Here is a 17,913-nt window from a genome sequence, read left to right as displayed (position 1 = left end):
GGATAACACTACCTCATGTGTCATGTGTCTTTAAAATTACATGTGTCTTTTTATTTTTATTTTTATTTTTTTTGAGTCAGAGTTTCACTCTTGTTGCCCAGGCTGGAGTGCAGTGGCGTGATCTCGGCTCACCGCAACCTCTGCCTCCCAGGTTAAAGCAATTCTCCTGCCTCGGCCTCCCCAGTAGGTGGGATTATAGGCGCCCGCCACCACAGGTGGCTAATTTTTGTATTTTTAGTAGGGACAGGGTTTCACCGTGTTGGCCAGGCTGGTCTCGAACTCCTGACCTCAGGTGATCCTCTCACCTCAGCCTCCCAAAATGCTGGGATTATAGACATGAGCCACCGTGCCTGGCCATCATTGTTTTTTTTTTTTTTTTTTTTTTTTTACATTGCTGCATAGTAGCCGGGCACGGTGGCTCATGCCTGTAATCCCAGCACTTTGGGAGGCAGAGGTGGGCAGATCACGAGGTCAGGAGACGGATACCATCCTGGCTAACAGGGTGAAACCCTGTTTCTACTAAAAATACAAAATAAATTAGCCTGGCATGGTGGCGGGCGCCTGTAGTCCCAGCTACTTGGGAGGCTGAGGCAGGAGAATGGCATGAACCTGGGACGTGGAGCTTGCAGTGAGCCGAGATTGTGCCACTGTACTCCAGCCTGGGCGACAGAGTGAGACTCTGTCTCAAAAACAAAAGAGCAAACAAACAAACAAACAAAAAAATTGCTACATGGTATCCCATTGTATGAATAGTAACAGCAATTTATGCAATGCATAGTATTCCGTTGTATGAATAGTAATATAGCACTGTTTGTTTATATATTTTTATGATTAAAAAGCAAAATGTTTTTTGGTAGCTATTCAGTTATTGTTACTTAATATATGCAATTCGATAGGCCAGTCATTCAAAATAGAAGATATACCAGATAGGTCGGGCGTGGTGGCTCACGCCTGTAATCCCAGCACTTTGGAAGGCTGAGGTGGGTGGATCACCTGAGGTTAGGAGTTTGAAACCAGCCTGACCAAAATGGAGAAGCCCCATCTCTACTAAAAATACAAAATTAGCTGAGCGTGGTGGCGCATTCCTGTAATCCCAGCTTCTCAGGAGGCTGAGGCAGGAGAATTGCTTGAACCTGGGAGGCAAAGGTTGTGGTGAGGCAAGATCATGCCATTGCACTCCAGCCTGGGCAACAAGAGCAAACATATGCAAGGTAAACAAAGTAATAAAGACCTTTGTGTTGAGTTGGTTGACTATGTGGTTATTTCACCCATCATATTTCTTATAGGGAATGGGTAAATTCGTTTCTTGGGTTTCTTTCAACATTGAGGTGAAATCTGACATGGAACATGAGATCTGATTTTACTGGTGTAACTCATTATTTGTCCCCTTACCTCCCTTTCCAATGGACTATTTTAGAAGAAATGGAGCTGTCACCCACATCAAGATTCAGAACACTGGTGATTACTATGACCTGTATGGAGGGGAGAAATTTGCCACTTTGGCTGAGTTGGTTCAGTATTACATGGAACATCACGGGCAATTAAAAGAGAAGAATGGAGATGTTATTGAGCTTAAATATCCTCTGAACTGTGCAGATCCTACCTCTGAAAGGTCAGTAACATTTTAGTGACCACAAAGTCTGCTGCTCCCTTGTGCCGTATGTGTCAGAAATGCATGACTGAGGTCTGTGTATGACTTTCTGACTCCAAAGGCTTGTGACTGTTTTTTGAGCTGTAATCTTTAAAGAATTATTAAAGTGAGACTAATAGCATCAAATTATTTTCAGAGTACCTTTTTCTTGCAAAAGTTTTAATCAGTGTTACTTACACTCATCCTATAGGGATTGCATAGCATTCCTGCATATACTTGGTTACATGTATTAGTTTTAAGACTTATTGAACTTTGGCGGATAATCTTTGAGAGTTATTAGAAGAAAACAAATGATAATGGAGACACCAAAATAGCAGCAGTTTTCTATGGTGGCTCTTGACCAGTTATTCAGCAGTGCCACCAACAGATGTCAGTTTAAGCTCAGAAGTGGAAAAGCAGAGCGCTCAGAGGGTCAGCTTTTTCATCAATTCCTTTAATGTTATTTCCACAATTATGTGAGAGTAACCTTGCTTAGAGAGAATTGTGTTATTTTCGAGATCTTTCCCCCTGTATTGGAACTAGCCTGATGAAAGCATGGGCTTGACTTATTTATTGATTGTATTTGTTTTGTACACTCCCAATCTCCTCTCTGACTTGGTGCAAATTCAGGATCTCTTAGTTTGTATATTTTGTGTCTTCAGGTATGATTTTTTTAGCTTATACCTTTATGTCAGTGCTATTATGTGCTGATAATTTGTTTCTCTAGCTGCCACTATAGCTTCAGGCAAAAGGCTGCCAGCCAACTCTGTACAGTTTATTTCTAAATTTTACTGTTTTCAGTTGAGTGTGGATGAAAAATAACTCAAAGTTTATTCGTTTGATGATGAGCCATTAACACTACCTGCCATGATAGTGCTTGCTTTCTGACCAAGATCCTGAGGGAAAAAGCCACTTTATTAATAGAACTAGGTTAAAATGCTTCCCATAGTAACATGGAGCAGTATTGTCTCAAATTCTGTCCTTGGATGGCCTTGGATGCCTGCATTGGGACTGTCTGATGTGCTGGTTTAAATGCAGATTCCTGGGCCTCATTCAGACTTAAGTGTATTGATATTGCTGGCTGTGGAGTCTGGGAATTCATATTTTTAGCAAAATCCCTCATTTTTACTCCAAGTCTTATGTGCATTACACAGTTTGAGATGATCACCTAGGATATAGTCCAAAGACACTGGAGGCTGTTGAAGTATAGGTTGTATATATGGAGAAGGTTGAAATGTTTGAATTAATTTATAATGAAGATCCTTTTTAATTGAGTGTTTACATGCCAAAGCAAGGGCAAACATTCAAAATGATTTTCTGTCTCTATTACAACTTTTTCTTTTTTTTTTTTTTTTTTTTATTTGAGGTGGGGTCTTGCTCTGTCACCCAGGCTGGAGTCAAGTGGCGTGATCTTGGCTCACTACAACCTCCGCCTCCCAGATTCAAGTAATTCTCTTGCCTCAGCCTCCCAAGTAGCTGGGACTACGGGCATGTGCCACCATGCCCAGTTAATTTTTGTATTTTTAGTAGAGACCGGGTTTTGTCCTGTTTGCCAGGCTAGACTCGAACTCCTGACCTCAGGTGATCTGCCCACCTCGGCCTCTCAAAGTGCTGGGATTATAGGCATGAGCCACCGCGCCCGTCTCTATTACAACTTTTTATTACGACTTTATTTTTTTAATTAATTAATTATTTTTTTTGAGATGGAGTTTCGCACTTGTCACCCAGGCTGGAGTGCAATGATGCGATCTCGGCTCACTGCAACCTCCACCTCCCGGGTTCAGGTGATTCTCCTGCCTCAGCCTCCTGAGTAGCTGGGATTACAGGCACTCGCCACCATACCCAGCTAATTTTTTATTTTTAGCAGAGACAGGGTTTCACCATGTTGGTCAAGCTGGTCTCGAACTCTTGACCTCAGGTGATCCACCTGCCTCAGTCTCCCAAAGTGTTGGGATTACAGGCGTGAGCCACTCTGTCCGGCCGACTTTATTTATTTTTGAGACAGGGTCTTGCTCTGTCACCCAAGCTAGAGTGTGGTGGCATGATCATAGCTCACTGCAGTCTCGACCTCCCGGACTCAAGTGATCCTCCTGCCTCGGCCTCATATTGTAGCTGGAATTACAGGCAGATGCCACCATGCTAATTTTTAATTGTTTTGTAAAGATAGGTTTCACTGTGTTGCCCAGACTGGTCTTGAACTCCGACCTCGAGTGATCTTCCTGCCTTGGCCTTCCAAAGTGTTGGGATTACAGGCATTAGCCACTATACCTGACCTGTAACTTATTTAAATGGCTATAATTAAATAGTTGGTCCTTTTAAGATTGGGCAGTGGATGAATGGCAAATTGCATTTTTAAAAGAGGAGGGATTTAAAAAAAAAAAAACAGGAAAGACTGGGGGCATTTGTCTCTAAAGCACTATGGGCTCATTTAAGAAGTTTAGTGGTCATTCTTACCATCTTTGCAGTTTTTCCTGCCGGCGTGGGATGCAAATTTTCTGTCTCAGGTGGGATTGATCAGTCCCTTGGAGGAATGTGTCTGTTTTTTAATTGTGTTTAGGAGAGCTGACTGTATGTAGTAGTTTTGTGAAAGAATAACATGAACCCATAGTAGAGCTAAATTCCTTTTTATTTTTTAAAAACTTTAGGTGGTTTCATGGACACCTCTCTGGGAAAGAAGCAGAGAAATTGTTAACTGAAAAAGGAAAACATGGTAGTTTTCTTGTACGAGAGAGCCAGAGTCACCCTGGAGATTTTGTTCTCTCTGTGCGCACTGGTGATGACAAAGGGGAGAGCAATGACGGCAAGTCTAAAGTGACCCATGTTATGATTCGCTGTCAGGTAAATCTCAGTTGAACTATGGGCCTGGCAAGATGTTGTCTTTGGGTGATTTTTCTGCTGGAAGAAGACAGACACCATTACATTCAAAGTCAGATTGTCTTTAATTAATTAATTTATTTATTTTATTCTTTTTTTTTTTTTTTTTTTTTGAGGTGGAGTCTCGCTCTGTCGCCCGGACTGGAGTGCAGTGGCCAGATCTCAGCTCACTGCAAGCTCCGCCTCCCGGGTTTACGCCATTCTCCTGCCCCAGCCTCCCAAGTAGCTGGGACTACAGGCGCCCGCCACCTCGCCCGGCTAGTTTTTGTATTTTTAGTAGAGACGGGGTTTCACCGTGTTAGCCAGGATGGTCTCGATCTCCTAACCTCGTGATCCGCCCGTCTCGGCCTCCCAAAGTGCTGGGATTACAGGCTTGAGCCACCGCGCCCGGCTATTTTATTCTAATTAATTAATTAATTTATGTTTTTTAGACAAAGTCTTGCCCTGTCACCTAGAGATGGAGTTTCACCACGTTGGGTCTGGTGACCCAAATCTTTGGGTGATTTTTCTGCTGGAAGAAGACAAACACCGTTACATTCAAAGTCAGATTGTCTTTCTGTTTTTTTTTTTTTTTTTTTTTTTTGGTGAGACAGTTTTGCTCTTTTTGCCCAGGCTGGAGTGCAATGGCGTGATCTCGGCTCACTGCAACCTCCGCCTCCTGGGTTCAAGTGATTCTTCTGCCTCAGCCTCCCAAGTAGCTGGGATTACAGGTGACTGCCACCATGCCCGGCTAATTTTTTGTATTTATTTTAGTAGAGATGGGGTTTCACCACGTTGGCCAGGATGGTCTCGATCTCTTGACCTCGTGATCCACCCGCCTCAGCCTCCCAAAGTGCTGGGATTACAGGTGTGAGCCACTGTGCCCAGCCTTCTGTTTATTTATTTATTTTTTAAATATTTATTTATTTATTCATTTGAGACTGGGTCTTGCTCTGTCACGGCTCACTGCAGCCTCAACCTCCCTGGGCTCAGTTGATCTTCCTTCGCTCACCCTCTTGAGTAGCTGGGACTACAGGTGTGTGCCACCATGCCCAGCTAGTGTTTGTATTTTTGGTAGAGATGGTGTTTTGCCACATTGCCCAGGGTGGTCTTGAACTAGGGCTCAAGAGGCTTGCCTGCTTCAACCTCGCAAAGTGTTAGGATTACAGATGTGAACTACTGTGCCTGATCCAAAGGCAGATTTTCTTTGCTCACTTAGTCAAGGTCATATATGCTTTTATTATACTTAATGTATTAGTATGGTTAGTATATTAGTATATTAGCATATTTACTATATTATTATACTTGAGTATATTGAGTATATTTATGCTTTTAGTATATTTGTATACACACACCACATTTTTATTATTTATCTTTTTTTTTGAGACAGAGTCTCCCTCTGTCACCCAGGCTGAAGTGCAGTTGGCTCACTGCAACCTCTGCCTCTTGGGCTCAAGTGATTCTCGTGCCTCACCCTCCTGAGTAGCAGGAATTACAGGCGTCCACCACCAAGCCTGGCTAATTTTTGTATTTTTAGTGGGTATGGGGTTTCACCATGTTGGCCAGACTGGTCTTGAACTCCTGACTTCAAGTGATCCGCCTGTGTTGGCCTCCCAAAGTGCTGGAATTATAGGCGTGAGCCACTGCACCCAGCCTATTATCTATCTTTTGATGGACATTTAAGTTTTCTCCATATACTAGCTATTGTGAATAATGCTGCAGTGAATATGAGAGTGCTTGAAAACACCAATGTAACATAAAGGTAACAAATAATAAATGTCATCTGTTTATCTTCAAAGGAACTGAAATATGACGTTGGCGGAGGAGAACGGTTTGATTCTTTGACAGATCTTGTGGAACATTACAAGAAGAATCCTATGGTGGAAACATTGGGTACAGTACTACAACTCAAGCAGGTGAGCAGATTGGAAAGCTCAAGCTTTCTCCTTAAAAACTTAAAAAAGCCGAGCGCGAGGCCGGGTGCGGTGGCTCAAGCCTGTAATCCCAGCACTTTGGGAGGCCGAGACGGGTGGATCGCGAGGTCAGGAGATCGAGACCAACCTAGCTAACACGGCGAAACCCCGTCTCTACTAAAAAATACAAAAAACTAGCCGGGCGAGGTGGCGGGCGCCTGTAGTCCCAGCTACTTGGGAGGCTGAGGCAGGAGAATGGCGTAAACCCGGGAGGCGGAGCTTGCAGTGAGCTGAGATCCGGCCACTGCACTCCAGCCCGGGCGACAGAGCGAGACTCCGTCTCAAAAAAAAAAAAAAAAAAAAAAAAAAAAAAGCCGAGCGTGGTGGCTCACGCCTGTAATCCCAGCACTTTGGGAGGCCGAGGTGGGTGGATCACCTCAGTTCGGGAGTTCAAGACCAGCCTGACCCACACAGAGAAACCCCATCTCTACTAAAAATACAAAATTAGCCAGGCTTGGTGGTGCGTGCATATAATCCCAGCTACTTGGGAAGGCTGAGGCAGGAGAATCACTTGAACCTGGGAGGTGGAGGTTGTGGTGAGCTGAGACCGCGCCATTGCACTCCAGCCTGGGCAACAAGAGCAAAACTCTGTCTAAAAAAAAAAAAAAAAAAAAAAAACCTTAAAAAAGTCCTAATAGAGAATTTTGCAGATATACAGAGGTAGACAGAATAGTGTCATCAGCCTCCATGTACCCATCCCAGCTTCAACTCATCAAATCTTTTTTTTTTTTTTTTTTGAGATAGTCTTACTCTGTCACCCAGTCTGGAGTGCAGTGGTGCAATCTTGGCTCACTGCAACCTCTACTTCCTGGGTTCAAGCGATTCTCCTGTCTCAGCCTCCTGATTAGCTGGGACTACAGGTGCCTGCCACTATGCCCGGCTAATTTTTGTATTTTTTTTTTTTTTTTTTTTTTTTTTTTTTTTTGAGACGGAGTCTCGCTCTGCCGCCCAGGCTGGAGTGCAGTGGCCCGATCTCAGCTCACTGCAAGCTCCGCCTCTTGGGTTTACGCCATTCTCCTGCCTCAGCCTCCCGAGTAGCTGGGACTACAGGCGCCCGCCACCTCGCCCGGCTAGTTTTTTTTTTTTTTGTATTTTTTAGTAGAGACGGGGTTTCACCATGTTAGCCAGGATGGTCTCGATCTCCTGACCTCGCGATCCGCCCGTCTCGGCCTCCCAAAGTGCTGGGATTACAGGCTTGAGCCACCGCGCCCGGCTTAATTTTTGTATTTTTAATAGAGACGAGGTTTCACCATGCTGGCCAGGCTGGTCTCGAATTCCCGATCTTAGGTGATCCGCCTGCCTCAGCCTCCCAACTTTTTGGGATTATAGGTGTGAGCCACCACACCCAGCCCAAAATCTTTTCTTTTTTTTTTTTTTTTTTTTTTTTTTTTTTTTTTTTTTTTTTTTTTTTTTTTTTGAGGCGGAGTCTCGCTCTGTCGCCCGGACTGGAGTGCAGTGGCCCGATCTCAGCTCACTGCAAGCTCCGCCTCCCGGGTTTGCGCCATTCTCCCGCCTCAACCTCCCGAGTAGCTGGGACTACAGGCGCCCGCCACCTCGCCCGGCTAGTTTTTGTATTTTTAGTAGAGACGGGGTTTCACTGTGTTAGCCAGGATGGTCTCGATCTCCTGACCTCGTGATCCGCCCGTCTCGGCCTCCCAAAGTGCTGGGATTACAGGCTTGAGCCACCGCGCCCGGCCCCCAAAATCTTTTCTTATTATGACTCCACTTACTGACTGCCTCCTATAGTACTTGGAAACATATTCCAGATTTATATTATTCCCATATTTATCTGTGAAAGGCCTTACAGAGTTTTTTGTTTTGTTTTGAGACAGAGTTTTGCTCTGTCGCCCAGGCTGGAATGTAGTGGCGTGTTCTTGGCTCACTGCAACCTCTGTGTCCCGGCTTCAAGAGCTTCTCCTGCCTCAGTCTCCTGAGTAGCTGGGATTAGAGGTGGTGCCACTACACCCAGCTAAGTTTTGTGTTTTTAGTAGAGATGGGGTTTCACCATGTAGCCAGGCTGGTCTTGAACTCCTGACCTCAAGTGATCTGCCCGCCTCAGCCTCTCAAACTGCTGGGATTATAGGCATGAGCCACTGTGCCTGGCCTAAGGCCGTACACAGTTTTAAAGCAAATTTTCATTATAAATCCACTTCTGGTTACCTTTAGGTAACCTCACTTACTCACTTTGGCATTGTTGCTATTTCAGAGTTCACCTTTATGATAGTGGAAAATGATATAATCTCTCTAAATAATATTGTAGTCTATTCATAAAGAAAAATAGACTTGGCCGGGCGCGGTGGCTCACACCTGTAACCCCAGCACTTTGGGAGGCCAAGGCTGGCGGATCACAAGGTCAGGAGATTGAGACCATCCTGGCTAACATGGTGAAACCCCATCTCTACCAAAAATACAAAAAATTAGCCGGGTGTGGTGGTGGGTGCCTGTAGTCCCAGCTACTCAGGAGGCTGAGGCAGGAGAATGGCGTGAACCTGGGAGGCGGAGCTTGCAGTGAGCCAAGATCACGCCACTGCACTGCAGCCTGGGCGGCAGAGCAATACTCCGTCTCAAAAAAAAAAAAAAGGAAAAATAGACTTGAATTTATATCAGCAGAATAAAGTGTATGTGGAGACTGAAGAAAGACACATTTTCTGGCTGAACAGAAAAGGTGGTGAAACTGTTTGAAAACCTTTATTGTGAATTACAGGGTCCTACGAACCCTCTGTCCGTGCCTTTATGAATATCAACATAGAAGTGTTTTTTTTTTTTTTTTTTTGCATTAACAACCTTTTCTGTAATATTTTCTTTATCTTACATCAACTGCCGTACTCGATCAGCCCCTTAACACGACTCGTATAAATGCTGCTGAAATAGAAAGCAGAGTTCGAGAACTAAGCAAATTAGCTGAGACCACAGATAAAGTCAAACAAGGCTTTTGGGAAGAATTTGAGGTAAGTTATTAAAAAACCGTTTTTTCCTGAGTTGTTATATCCTATTTTTAGTGGAGGAGAAGTTGGTCTCGTGTTTGGAATTGGATCTGAGAGAGTTGAAACTGACGTCCTTTTTAAATTCGGCCATTGATTGACGTGGAACAAGTTGCTGCGAGGGCTTCTTCGAAATAGAAGAGCATTGTGTTCTGAGGGAAGGGAGTTGGCAGTGAGTAGTCAATGGATGTGCCAGCCGCTCCATTTGGCTCTTTTGGTTTGGACTGGTGGCAAAATCTCAGAGAAACAAAAGGATCTAATTTCTTTGTAAGATTTCCAACATGCACTGGGGTCTTTAGAAAGAATCTGTAGCCTTAGTGCAGCAAATGGGTATGAATAAAAGAGAAGCACCTTGTGGTGGCTTTTTTTTTTTTTTTTTTTTGACAGGGTCTTGCTCTGTCACCAAGGCTGGAGCGTAGTGGCGTGATCTCGGTTCACTGCAGCCCCGACCTCCCTGGGTTCAAGTGATCCTCCCATCTCAGCTTCCTGAGTAGCTGGTACTACAGGCATATGCCACCATGCCCTGCTAATTTTTGTAGTTTTGGTAGAGATGAGGTTTTGCAGTATTGCCCAGGCTGGTCTTGAACTCTTGGGCTCAAGTGATCCTCCTACTTCAGCTTCCTGAGTAGCTGGGACTACAGGCACACGCCCATCTAGTTTTTGTATTTTTTTTGTAGAGATGGGGTTTTGCAATGTTGCCCAGGCTGGTCTTGAACTCTTGGGCTTAAGTGATCCACCCGCCTTGATGTGCGAAATGTGGTGGCTTTAATTTCAGAGTTCAAATTGATGACTCTGGTAAGTTAAGTGAACTGATTTCTTTTTTTTTTAATTATTTTTGTTTATTATACTTTAAGTTCTGGGATATATGTGCAGAACGTGCAGGTTTGTTACATAGGTATACATGTGCCATGGTGGTTTGCTGCACACAACAACCCATCATCTAGGTTTTAAGCCCTGCATGCATTAGGTATTTGTCCTAATGCTCTCCCTCCCCTTTAATGCATCAGTGAAAAAGTGATGATAGGCTGGGTGTGGTGGCTCACTCCTGTAATCTCAGCACTTTGAGAGGGTGTGGCAGGCGGACCACTTGAATCCAGGAGTTTGCCCCCCATCCCCAGACAGTTTGTGTCATGTTCCCTTCCCTGTGTCCACATGTTCTTACTGTTTGGTTTTCTGTTCCTGTGTTAGTTTGCTGAGAATGATGGTTTCCAGCTTTATCCGTGACCCTGCAAAGACATGAACTCATTCTTTTTTATGGCTGCATAGTATTCCATGGTGTATATGTGCCACATTTTCTTTATCCAGTCTATCATTGATGGGCATTTGGGTTGGTTCCAAGTCTTTGCTATTTTAAGTAGTGCTGCAGTAAACATACATGTGCATATGTCTTTATAGTAGAATGATTTATAATCCTTTGGGTATATACCCAGTAATGGGATTGCTGGGTCAAATGGTATTTCTGGTTCTAGATCCTTGAGGAATCACCATACTGTCACGCACAATGGTTCAACTAATTTACACTCCTACCAACAATGTAAAAGTGTTCCTATTTCTCCACATCCTCTCCAGCATCTGTTGTTTCCTGACTTTAAGTGAACTGATCTCTTTCCTGAAACTAACTTGGGTTGGAGAATGTCCCTGATGGGAATGTGCTGTGTTCCCATTGCACTCTTCTATGTCACTTACCCATTGACAATGTGATCTCTTTCGTTTTCTCCTCATCCGTTTGACAGAAAACTTCAAAAACAAGGATTCTGGCATATTTACCTTCGCAGTTTTCCCTAGCACGTAGCACAGTGCCTGGTACACGGTACAAACTCCGTAAATGTTTGTTGAATGAGTATTTACATTTAACTCATGTTTACCTCATTTTATTTTCCTGTTCTGTTTTATGGGAATGATTATTCTATGCTTTTTGTAGGACTACAATTTATAAGTATTTGTGGAATGAATGAGTAAGTGAATGACTGGGCAAATAAAGTCCTTTTAGCCACACTGTGTCTGAACAGCTTGCTGACATAGATATGATTTCCCATTTTCCAGCTGAGGGACCTAAGGGAGGTTAAGTAAATTGTTCAACCTTCATACCACAGTTTTTTTTTGTTGTTTGTTTTGTTTTCTTTTTTTCCTTCTGAGACAGGGTCTCACTTTGCTGCCCAGACTGGAGTGTAGTGGTGCAATTATAGCTCACTGCAGCTTCCAACTTCTGGGCTCACGCCATCCTCCCACCTTAGCCTCCTGAGTAGCTGGGACTACAGGTGTGCACCACCATACCCGGCTAATTTTTTATTTTTTGTAGATATGGGGTCTCACTGTGTTACTCAGGTTGGTCTTGAACTTCTGAGCTCAAGCAATTCTCCTGTCTTGGCCTCTCAAAGTGTTGAAATTACATGCGTGAGCCACTGTGCCTGGCCCGTACCACAGATATTGATTGAATTCCAGCACTGGGGAGGGGTGTAGAATAGAACATTCTCAGTCCTTGCTCAACATTGCTGAACACAGACTTGAATTTGAGTTTATTCTCTCATCCTAGGCATTGGGTTAGGCTCTGAAGACACGGGTGAACAAGACAGATAGGGTTACTGCCTTTAAAGGGAGCTTCTAGTTGAGAGAAGGAAAACAGTAATGAAAAGCATCAATGAAAAAGTGATGATAGGCTGGGCATGGTGGTTCACTCCTGTAATCTCAGCGCTTTGAGAGGGAGAGGCAGGCAGATCACTTGATTCCAGGAGTTTGAGACCAGGCTGGGTAACATGGTAAAACCCCTTCTCTACAAAAAATACAAAAAGTAGCCGGGTGTGGTGGTGCACACCCACAGTCATAGCTACTCTGGGGGTTGAGGTAGGAGGATTGCTTGAGCCTGGGAGGTTGAGGCTGCAGTGAGCTGAGATCACACGGGTGCACTTCAGCCTGAGCAACAGCCAGAACCTGTCCCAAAAGAAAAAAAAATTGATGATAAACATAATGAGTCAGAATTTTGAAATCTCAGCCTCACTGTTGCCTTTCTTGTCCCCCACCTGCCTAGATAATAAAAGGCAGCATTTCAGCAGTCATTCATTTCATTATGTTCACTTCATTTCACTTTCATAAAGCCTCATGAGGTAAGATGGGGAGATACAGAAGTTTTAGAAATCGCTCATCAAAATTGAATGGAAAACCGATTTTTCCAAAATTTTTTAGTGCAGAAAATTTCAATTATAATCAAAAGTAGAGAGAACGGGATAGTTATAGCAGTATACCTGACACCCACATTAACAACTGTTGATATTATGGCCAATCTTTTTTTTTGAGACGGAGTCTGGCTCTGTTGCCCAGGCTGGAGTGCAATGGCCGGATCTCAGCTCACTGCAAGCTCTGCCTCCTGGGTTTACGTCATTCTCCTGCCTCAGCCTCCCAAGTAGCTGGGACTACAGGCGCCCGCCACCTCGCCCCACTAGGTTTTTGTATTTTTTTTTTAGTAGAGACGGGGTTTCACCGTGTTAGCCAGGATGGTCTCGATCTCCTGACCTCGTGATCTGCCCGTCTCAGCCTCCCAAAGTGCTGGGATTACAGGCTTGAGCCACCGTGCCCGGCCTATTATGGCCAATCTTTTTCGACTATGCCCCACTCACTCCCCCAGCCCTGACTTGTCTTGAAGCAAATAATTCTTTTTTTTTTTTTTGGAGATAGAGTCTCACTCTGTCCCCCAGGCTGGAGTACAGTGGCTTGATCTTGGCTCACTACAACCTCCACCTCCTGGGTTCAAGCGACTCTTGTGCCCCAGCCTCCTGAGTACCTAGGATTACAGGCGAGCACCACTAAGCCCAGCTAATTTTTGTATTTTTAGTAGGGACGGCGTTTTCACTATGTTGGCCAGGCTGGTCTGAAACTCCTGATCTCAGGTGATCCGCCTGCCTTGGCCTCCCAAAGTGCTGGGATTATAGGTGTGAGCCACTGTTCCCGGCCTTGAAGCAAATCTTACACATCTTTCATCTGTAACTATTTTATTTCAAAAAATTATAACCTGAATAGCATTATATCTAAAACTGTTTTGTTTTTCTAAGACCACCAGAGCGGGTACAAAAGAACCAGCGACTAGGCAAGGGTAGGAGCAAAACTGCAAGTTTATTTTGGTCACCTAGCTTCAAGGGAAGAAGGTGGGTAGGGAGAGGTCTGTTGGCCCCCCGACAAAAGGGGCCCCCAGAGTCACCCGTACAGCTCTCGGACGGAGTTCCCACAGTCCTGACATCCCGACAGGAGTGGAGGACTGAGGAAGGCCGCGCGTGGCGTGCCTCCGGAGCGGCTTTTCTAGGAGTGGGAGGGCAATAGGCGGGGCACGGGCGTGTCAGGGGGCGTTCCACAGGTGCGACCAGGTAAATCTTGGTCTCTTCAGATTGACATCACCTGGCGCATGCCTAGTTGGTCTGCACCTTCCCGGGTCACCGGCTGGATTTTCGCGCGCACGGGAAAAGTTGGGGGGGGATGAAGAACCCGGAAGTGCGCCATCTTGCCTCCGTTCATCCAAACAGTCCAACCTTTTATTGATAATAGTGATAAGGGGCGCCGTGGTCTGTCTGGCTACTTCCTGCTGTTAAGGGGCGCTGTTAAGGTCGGGGCCCATGGTTGGCATTTGGACGTACGCATGAAGAATAAAATAAAGCACAGTATTAGTATAGGGACGAGGTATGGAAGCATTTGAGGGTTTGAATGTTAGTGTCTGCTAGGCCTGACTTGCTAACATAATAGCAGCACTCTTCTCTAAGGAAGAGACAGGTGCCTCCTTTTTCAGCTGTAAACAAGCCTAGGGCTTGCCTGTTTTGGGCAGCTACTTAGGCTATTGAGGTAGTTCGGCGCTGCAGGGAGGCCAGGCTTTCAGCTGATTCCAATAACTAGAGGGAGGAAAAACAGCCCGTTTTGACGGGAGTGGCGTAGTGGCATGGAAAGTTGCTGGAAAAGCTCTGCTACTTCTGCCTGGCTGTATAGAGTTAGACTGGGGACCAAGGACACGGGGACATAGAGGGATCAGTTAGTGGCTGTATGGTTAAGAGTTTTAGAGAGAGATCAGTTGCACGAGAAATAGCCTTCAATGGGGGCTGTTTTGGCCTCCATTGGGTGCCTGAGTATGATTACCTCAGGATGAATTTGGAGTTGAATAACGGAAAGGAAGGATCGGGCCTTCAATGGGGGCCGTTTTGGCCTCCATTGGGTGCCTGAGTATGATTACCTCAGGATGAATTTGGAGTTGAATAACGGAAAGGAAGGATTGGGCAGTTGCACGAGAAATAGCCTTAAGGAAGACAACTGGCAGAACTATGTACTACTGAGTGTGTTCGGCTGTCTTATGGCCAAGTTTCAGTGATGAGAAAAAAATTGCCATACAGTAGGCGGACTAGCAAAGGTCTGAGTGTATGAGTGAAACAGCAATATAAGTATAAAATGAGACTTCATTTTCAGTGTAGTCACGGAGTGTCCCTTGCCACTGGAGATGTGTCTGGGTCCTCCCATGTGAAAGCAAAAAGGAACTGGCAGTCTGTGTGTAGGGGTATGGTAAAGAAAGCATCCTTAAGGTCTAGCACAGTAAAATAAGTAGAATTGGTGGGGATATGGGACAGAAGGGTGTAAGGGTTGGGAACTACAGGGTGCGTGGGACGGGTGGCTTCATTGACTAGCCGAAGATCCTGTACTAACCTATACGTTCCATCTGCCTTTTTAACTGGAAGTATTGGAGTGTTACAGGGGGAATGTGTGCGGACAAGAATATGTTGGCTAAGTAGTCGCGTGATAATTGGCTTTAAACCTTGTAGATGTGTCGGAGAGAGAGAGAATTGGGGGCGGTTTGGGAAACGAGTGGGATCTTTGAGCTTGACGAGAACTGGTGGGTGGTGAGCAGCTATGACCGGGGTGGAAGTGTCCCACACTTGAGGGTGTACAGAAATAGGGAAGATGGGGGGTGGGGGCGACATAGGAGGAGCCTGTGCACTTGCACAAAGCATGAGCAACAGGTCATGAGGGGGTTGAAGGGGAGTGGATGAGTTGGTGGGAATGTATCTGGAGGCCTTTAAGGTGCTCAGGATGTCTCGGCCTAGTAAGGGGGTAGGGCATGAGGGTATAATGAGGAACGAGTGCGCAAAGTAGTTGTTGGCCAGGCAGCAATTAAGGAGTGGAGTTTTTCGTGGGGTGGATGGCTTTCCGTCTACTCCTACTACAGAGATATCGGATGGAAGGCTAGGTCCAGAGAAGGACGGCAAAACAGAATAGGTAGCCCCGCTATCTATTAAAGAATTAATTGTCTTACCCGCTACCAGGAGAGTTACCCGCGGCTCGGCGAGGGTGATGGGGGTCCCCGAGTCTCGGCACCTTCAGTTGTTGTTGTTGTCCAGATGTAGGAGCTGGAAGGAGCTCCCAGGATCCTGGGAAAGGGGGTCACGTGGAGACGCAGCACCTGTTCTCAGGGTGGGGCAATCAGACTTCCAGTGTCCTCCCTGCTGGCAAGCAGGGCAGGGAGTTGCTGGTGGACGAGGCTTAGGACATTCATTGGCCCAATGTCCTGACGCCTTGCACTCATGGCAAGGCTGCGTTGGGGCTCGGGGACCTTGCGGACACCTGTTGGCATAGTGTCCTGCCTTGCCGCACTTATAGCAGGCTTCTTTTGTAGCCTTGGAGTCTGCGGAGTATGTGCTCTCTGGTCTGGGGTTACAACTGGGCCGTAAAGCCGCTGCTAGGAGCTGGGCCTTCTGTTTGAGGCGTGCCTGTCGCACCGCCTCAGCCGTCTCCTCTCTGGAGTTATAGACCTTAAAGGCTAATTTAACCACGTCTTGTATTGGTGCCTGAGGACCATCCTCTACCTTCTGAAGTTTCTTACGAATGTCAGGAGCTGATTGAGAAATGAAATAAGACGCCAAAATGGTGGCCCCTGTAGGGGAGGCCGGATCTAACCGGGTATATTGGGTTAGAACCTCAGTCAGCCTATTTAAGAATGCGGCTGGATTTTCTTCTGGATTTTGAATAATTTCTTTTAATTTGTTAAAATTTACAGTTTTGTTTGAGGCTGTTTGCATACCAGCCAACAAACACTGAACCATTATGTCTCGCCTACGGCGCCCAGGCTGGTTTGCTTGATAGTTCCAGTCCGGGTCTGCCGAGGGGACTGCTTGCTCCCCTAGTGGGATGGTGGCGTCAGTTAAATGTAGTTGGTTGGCGTGCTGCCTGGCGGCCGCTAGGATGCGCTCTTGCTCCTCAGGGTTTAGGGTGGAGGTTAGGATAACCTGGAGGTCATGCCAAGTTAAGTCATAGGCCTGACAAAGGTATCTAAATTCCTTTATGTAGACGGTGGGATTAGCTGAGAAATCCCCTAAACGCTTCTCAATTTTGGAAAGATCGGCCAATGAAAAAGGGACATGCACTCTGACTACCCCCTCCGCCCCAGCCACCTCTCGCAAAGGTGCTAACACTGTAGGAGGGTGTGGGGCAGGAGTGGAGGCATCAGCAGGGCATTTAGAGCGGGTGTGTGCATAGACAGGAGACTCAAGACAGCCAGTTGGGGGCCCCGAAGGAAGCACGGGACTGAGTGGATTACTAGTAGGTAAGGAAAAGGAAGGAGGAGTCCAAGCGGAGGGAGGAGAAGTATAGGGCGGAAGTGAGGGAAACCCTAGATCCTCCGGCTGAACAGAAAGGAACGAGGACTCCTCTTTTTCGGGTTCCTGTGAGCCGGCGTCCTTGGCTAGCATAACTTGGGCCAAAGAGCATCGGCTACACAGGTCGGGACGAGAGCGTAAGGCCCAAAAGCCTTGTACGTAATTAATTTCAGACCACTTGCCTAGCCGCTGGCAGAAATTGCTGAGGTCGATCACGCCACAGTGGAAAGGAAAATTAACCGCTTCCTCCTAAGGTCTTGTTCAAGCTGTAAGGTTTTTAAATTGGCTAGGAAGCACCCTAAGGGGGTGCTCTTTGGAAATTTGGACTGGGGGTTTCCCATTTGTTTCCTCTTTACTTACACAATGGACCCAATGGACATGGGAATGGATCCCTGCCTGGCTTCAAAGCGTCCTTTGGAACCAGCAGAGACAGACGAGAGGCTCTTGAAGCCTAAGTGGAGATTACCTTCAGGTGGACGTCTCCGTCCTGAACGGGTCTCCCGAGCCACGTGGTGGCTCCAAATGGACCCCGGACCTGCGCAGGATTTCTGGCCGAGGGAGGTAAAGAGGAGACAAGGGCACTTACCCCAGAGAGGCCGTGAGAGTGAGGGAAGCGGGTCTCAGGTCCTGGTCCGTCTGCTGCGTGGGAGCAGGAGGAGGTTCCTCAACCCTTAGAGGCCTGAGGAGGGGGTCTCCTCCCGGGTTTTGGCACCAACTGTTTTGTTTTTCTAAGACCACCAGAGCGGGTACAAAAGAACCAGCGACTAGGCAAGGGTAGGAGCAAAACTGCAAGTTTATTTTGGTCACCTAGCTTCAAGGGAAGAAGGTGGGTAGGGAGAGGTCTGTTGGCCCCCCGACAAAAG

General features: G+C 46.1%; 1 protein-coding gene across 2 annotated transcripts in view; it reads left to right on the top strand.

The window, feature by feature from the left end:
* Nucleotides 1-17,913, top strand: part of PTPN11 (protein tyrosine phosphatase non-receptor type 11) — a 107,332-nt gene that overhangs the window by 31,587 nt on the left and 57,832 nt on the right. For both annotated transcript variants that reach the window (XM_010378723.2, XM_030938698.1), the window contains exons 3-6: nt 1,418-1,612; nt 4,276-4,468; nt 6,283-6,399; nt 9,291-9,404. In XM_010378723.2, the coding sequence (XP_010377025.1) occupies nt 1,418-1,612; nt 4,276-4,468; nt 6,283-6,399; nt 9,291-9,404 (619 nt within the window). The remainder of the gene's footprint in view (nt 1-1,417; nt 1,613-4,275; nt 4,469-6,282; nt 6,400-9,290; nt 9,405-17,913) is intronic.

Source organism: Rhinopithecus roxellana, chromosome 10 (genome assembly GCF_007565055.1).
Source record: "Rhinopithecus roxellana isolate Shanxi Qingling chromosome 10, ASM756505v1, whole genome shotgun sequence".
Lineage (NCBI taxonomy): Eukaryota > Metazoa > Chordata > Mammalia > Primates > Cercopithecidae > Rhinopithecus > Rhinopithecus roxellana.
Note: the sequence above shows the minus strand (reverse complement) of the source record. Positions and strands in the feature narration are given on the sequence as shown.